Source organism: Cryptotermes secundus, unplaced genomic scaffold, assembly GCF_002891405.2.
Source record: "Cryptotermes secundus unplaced genomic scaffold, Csec_1.0 scaffold90, whole genome shotgun sequence".
Classification (NCBI taxonomy): Eukaryota; Metazoa; Arthropoda; class Insecta; order Blattodea; family Kalotermitidae; genus Cryptotermes; species Cryptotermes secundus.
Window position 1 is genome coordinate 28,808 of NW_019728497.1, and position 6,000 is coordinate 34,807.

At 36.5% G+C, this 6,000-nt stretch overlaps 1 protein-coding gene across 2 annotated transcripts in view; it reads right to left on the minus strand.

Moving 5' to 3' along the window:
* LOC111865133 (matrix-remodeling-associated protein 7) overlaps positions 1 to 5,785 on the minus strand; it is an 8,489-nt gene extending 2,704 nt beyond the window's left edge. The window contains exons 1-3 of one of the 2 annotated variants that reach the window (XM_023852889.2): positions 5,476 to 5,785; positions 2,735 to 2,871; positions 235 to 395 (exon numbers count right to left, since the gene is read on the minus strand). In XM_023852889.2, coding sequence (XP_023708657.1) covers positions 248 to 395; positions 2,735 to 2,871; positions 5,476 to 5,628 — 438 coding nt within the window. In that variant the 5' untranslated portion in view covers positions 5,629 to 5,785 and the 3' untranslated portion in view covers positions 235 to 247. Of the gene's footprint in view, positions 1 to 234; positions 396 to 2,734; positions 2,872 to 5,475 lie in introns of those variants that run through there. The other variant, XM_023852890.2, reaches the window with a different exon arrangement.
* Between the last annotated feature and the right edge of the window lie 215 nt (positions 5,786 to 6,000).

Here is a 6,000-nt window from a genome sequence, read left to right on the forward strand (position 1 = left end):
AATCTACCCCATATCTTCTTGCGGTAGAGCAATTTGAAACCACAAATAGCTCTGCAGTTTCCAAATTTTTTATAAATTCTATGAATTTACTATGGCCGAATGGTGTTCAGTATGAGCGCGTACTGCTCTTTGTGACTGATGCCACAAGTTATATGATGAAAGCCGATATTGATCTTAAAGTTATATTTCCAAATATGACACATTTGACTTGCCTTGCCCCTGGGTTGTACCATGTTGCAGAAACAATTCATGCAAATTTTTCGGTTGTTGACAAGTTGGTGTCTTCTGTGAAGAAGGTATTTGTTAAAGCACCATACATGAAAGAAGCCTTCAAAGCAGTAGCACCGAGCGTTCCACTTCTGCCAGAAGCAATTTTAACGCGCTGGGGCACGTGGCTGTGTGCAGCAAGTTATTATACCGAACATTTAGAAACAGTTAGGAATGTCGTGAATACATTTGGTCCCAAAAGTGCAGCATCAATTCAAATTGCCCAAGATGTACTAAAAGACACAGAACTAGAAACTAATCTTTCCTATATATCTGCTCACTTCTCTCATCTTCCATCTGCCATTTGCTCACTGGAGGCAAACAATAGCAATACTACTTTGTATCAGTCACTAAGTGTGTTCAAAACCACTGTTTGCAAATTGAATTCGGTTCCTGGAAGAGTTGAAGTAGTAAAGGAAAAAGTACACAGCAATTTATGAAAAAATCCAGGATATGAACAAATTTGTGAAATTGAAGAAATTTTAGCCGGTAAGTGTACTGAACTGCCAAGTAAAAAACCACTAGCAGTGAAGCAAATAGTGGCTTTTGTACATGCGTCCCTAAGTTCCTGTGAGGTGGAAAGAAGTTTTTCCCGCTATAAGGACATCTTACGAGAGAATAGGAGGCGACTAACTATGAAAAACCTAAAATAGTTAGTAATTGTGAACTGCAACAGAAGAGAAGTTGAAAGTTCGGAGAGCTAAATGTGAGTAATGAAATTTGTTGCATGATTTGTATTTAACTCTAGCTTTTTATTGCAAATGAAACATTCAGTGATTACATAAAATTAACTTAAATATTGATTTGTTGGTCTTAAAATAATTTAAAATCAATTTTAATATTTGGTATAAATTTTATGTGCATATTTCGGAAGTTTTTCAAGCATAAGTGCACACATATTTCAGGGATTATTAGGGGCATAAAAATCCGGTCCCTAATATGACATCCCACCCTGGAGGAATCTGATCTGTAGCGACCAAGAATTAGATGGGAGTGAGATTGGAACACACTTCAGACCTAGCCTTAAATTAATATTTTTGATAATGTATTTTGTTATGAGATTCGACTCAGCCGTTCAAAAATTCACTGCATTTTTTTGTAACCAACATTATCTTACCTCTTGATGCAGTGGGTCAGCACTTGGAGCTGATTTTACATTGTCCGTGGTACATTTTAGAAGCCTTGACCTATGTGCATTGTTTTATTAACACATGCCTACTATTTTAATTTTTGTGCTCTAGCTGAGAATTGACTAAATAATCACTGAAATTATTCTGTCTTCTGGGATGGTGTATGTTTATTGAGATTTTGAAGGAACATGTTGCCTCCATTTTCATTCTTGAAGAGTAAGCTAAGAAAGCAGCAAGCAGACTAAGCTGAGGATAGAAAACTTTCAAAATAATTGTAAAATTCTACCAGACTACATGCCATTACATCCCAGAATATGGCCCTAATCAATATTCGTTTCTGTTTCACACAGTCTGAAGTCTGTTTATTATAATGGAATGAGATTCACAGAAGTGTTTCATCATATCATACTGAAGAAGGGAATAAAAACATGCATGAAGCCAGAAATTTATTGTCTGCTGAGGGCAGTGAGTTAAATGAACCTCCAATCTTTCCTGAATTTCCCCAAAGTAGATGTATCTGCTGTAACTACAGTGAAATCCCTAATTAAGGTTTCTTTGGAGACCAGTGAATTTGAACACTAAAGGTAAAATGTAAAGTTGTCCCTGTGCTTAACTAATTGAGCACTATGCCATGAAGGCGTATTCGGGAGTGAATATATAGATCCACATTTTGTTGACCTTAGCACCAGCTGGAAGTGGGTGGTCAGCTTCACGCCCCAACCGCTTTACCCCCAGGGAAGAGTCCCCAGAGCCGGTATGGACATGGAGAAAATTCTTGCCCCCACTGAGACTCAAACTCCAACGCCTTGGTCGTCCAGCTTGTAGGCAGTCACTATACCTACTATGCTATTCCAACTCTTGAATTTGAATACTAAATTGAGAATAATTTTAAATGAAAGTAATTTAACACTGATACTACTGATCTGGAATCAGTGAAATTGAATGTTAAATAAGGGAATCTTTATATCAAGGAACATTAAATGGGGGTTACACTGTATTTAAGACAATAGTTCAGTGTAATGTGATTTAATCTTCCTCCCTCTATCAGGATTTTAATCTCTAATCCTTGCCTCTTCACAGTTCTCATAATACTTTAAGCTCTAGCCTCATTTGCTTGGGGAGGTTAGCCCAAGATATAGAACCACCAATTGCTAGGCAGAGAGAAGGATTTTAACTCACAACACTAATGTATCCTTGTCCTCAGCAAAACTTAAACCACATGGGCAACAAATTTGATGGACATATTACAAATTCAGCATTTCATTTGACTTGCCCACTATTTTATCTTCTTTGTGATTTTTCAGTGAGTAAACAGATCTGGAAATAAAAGTATTTACTCTTTTTCCTGCTGTAGCTGTTCTTCTGTTAGTCCAGCTGACAGTTGTTCTGCGATAGCTTTTTGTCTAGATATCTTAATCTGCGATAGGATGCTTTCATTGTCAGTCATTTCCGTGTGATCATTTGCTTCTTCATTCTGGAATTGAAATCAGGGGTTTTCATTTTTCATGTCTAACAAAAATTTGGTTTATATATTCGGACATTCTTTCCACTCTTCAATCATTTAAATGTTTCTTTGGGGAATTAAAGTGATAGACAGGAACTTACATAGCATACAGTAAACAAAATGCATACCATTACATTAATACGCTGTTTCCCATCTAGCATGCTTGGCATTCCGTATTTGAATGCAATATGACATATCTGACAATATTTCAAAAAGTGACAGTGAGCCAGTGCTGAGCTCTCATGTCATCCCACCAACCTTGTGCAGCTGTTTCTTTGTCATGTTGTTGCTCTGATTAGTAACATCTTGGCATTGGTACTTAAAGTAACTGTAAAATATTAACTCTTCGATTTCCTTGAGTGCAGTTCTAGTTCTATGAGTTTGCAACTGCATTACTTTGCATTTCTGTTTATATTTGTTACATAATGTACTCTTTCTGAATAGCCTTTTTAATCTTAATATTTTGTCTGTTAAGAGTCTGTATGTGGATATTGCACACACATAGATTTTAATAATGTATGATTGGTGCGCTGTGAGATAATGAACTACATTTAATGTGCTTCCACGTGGGAAATTGCTACACTATTGCTCACATATTTTATTAAACCATGAACATATTTGACCAGTCTTCAGGAAATGATAATTTTGTAATTGAAGTAAAAGGCTGATCATACCTAATTTCCTCAAAGTCCATAATAGTTTGGTTACATGACACTTTCCTTGCGCACAGGGTAGCACATGTGTTGCCCCACAGAAGGGCCCTGAAAGCCCTATCCGAGTTTTATGGATTTATTTTTCTTTGAATAGTAGTATGGCTTTGTAAAGAAACAGATCTACAGCTATCAGACCACTGGTAAGGACAAGCCTATGGTCTACCATGTTCAAAGTGGAACTGGTCTCCAAACTCCTTAAATTATCAGGCCACATTGTGGAATGTATCTTACCAAAGTGTCTAGGGCAATGTTTCTGAATCTTTTTCACATGGTAATACACCAGATATAGTTCCATCTCATCATTCACCAACCCTTGCATTACTGTCAAGTAATGCACAAAACTATGTTCATACAGTATTATGTAGGATTTGAGGTTCTCACAGTGGCAGTTACGAAAATGAAAACTGCCATCTTCTGGGATATAGCATCACAGTCCGTGTATGAACCAACGTTTCAGAGGAACATGTCACCTCTATCTTCAGGGTCAAAAATCAGCCCAGCAAGAAACAGCAGGTGGCCATATGGCACTATATCCCATAATTTTCATTTTTATGTTCATATTATTCTTTAAATTTCAACATGCTTTTCATGTATGAGTTCTTGGTGGGGGGGGGGTGTAATTTACATTACAGTCTGCAGAAACATTTAATATGTTAACTTTCAGGAACATCATAAAGGATATGAATGACACATTAAGAATAGCACTCCTGAAGAAATGCAGTACACAAGAAATAATTAAATACTGAGGATGTAACAATTATCCAAATACCAGCATCACAGGCCCATGAGATGACAAAACAGGGTTCAACAAGGTCTCACTGCTAATTATCACAGTTTACAAACTACAGTTAAACATGCAGAAATGCATTTAACTACAAGATATCACAGTGTATCTGCAGGGATGGGACTGTCCAAGTGGACCGTGTTCTTACAGACATGGAATTAAATATGATTGCACCTCATAATTAGGCAACTCTATGCATGGACTGACCAAAATGTGTGAAATGAGTTATCTCTGTAACATATTTGTTATCATAGATTGATATTTTCACTGTTTCCTCCCACCCACACTACATCAAGCACAAGACTCACCATACTCCTTGGGATGAGGTGGATAGTGTCTTATGGCTTACCTCTTTCTTTTTTCCTTTTTATGCATTGTCCTTCCCTAGAAACGGCTACTAAACCCTCATGCCCAACAAACTAAAATTAAAAAGTCCATTGCCACACTAAATGTAATAAAATTCAGTATAAACAGGGCAATTAAATTAAATGGTCTCACAGCATCAGGACTAAATCTAAAATTAAGCAGCAAACATTACATTACATGTGTAAAGTAAGTAATCTGAACCTTGCCCTAGACACTTATTACAAAATTTGAAATAAAAAAGAATAGATGCAAGTCAGCTAAAAAGTAAGATGTTTATCAGTAATTTTCATGTGTTTCTGTAATCTTATGAAGCATATTAAATTTGTGGGTGCCGGCAATGTTATCAGTAAAAGATCTACAACTTCTGCATTCTGCAAGAATGATCATGGGGGCTGGGGTTATAAACATCAGATGACAAAAACAAATGCATTTTAGAACATGCGAAGGCGGATTTTTTTCCCCGCTTATGTTGTAATAACGCATCGCATTTGGAAAGTGACCAACTTCAAGACTAGAACAGAGTATAACTGAACATAATATGATCGAAATATCTTATTTGCTCATTACTGCACTTATTTTATTACAGAACATAAATGGTTAACCCAAACGTTACTGCTTGACCTACATCGTATCTTTTCTGCGCGTTACTGCATTTTATTACAAAGCATAGATCGAATAGATGTCTAACCCAAACGCTACTGCTGGACCTACATCGTTTTCAACATCTTCAACCTGTTTTCGGTCAGTATCCTGTAGCCACCACGTCAAGAAAACAGCTAGGAATGATAATAAAATCATACATATATAATAGACCGATAAATTGTCACAATAAACACTGAAATTACTCAACCATGATGTGTACATTATTAAACACGAACTCCAGCCTATTACCACCACATCATGTCAATGGCTACAATTTGTGAATATTCACTTCACAACGTTCACATCGGGTTTAAGCTTTGCCGTAATATAACATCACAATATGGAATACTCCATTATTAGACTCAAAGGGCAGTTTATTAATTTAAGTTGGTATTCGACTATTTACATCAATTGCTAAACCACAGCCGAGTGTTTGTTATTTTAAACATTTTAAACCTATTCCCCTGCACAAGTAAGAAATATTGGTAAACGATGACTAAAGGCATAGTCAAATTATTTATAGGCCCTAGCTAATTTTTGCTGCACAATGACAGTTCTCATGGTTGAAACGCATTTTATACTAGCCGCAATGCT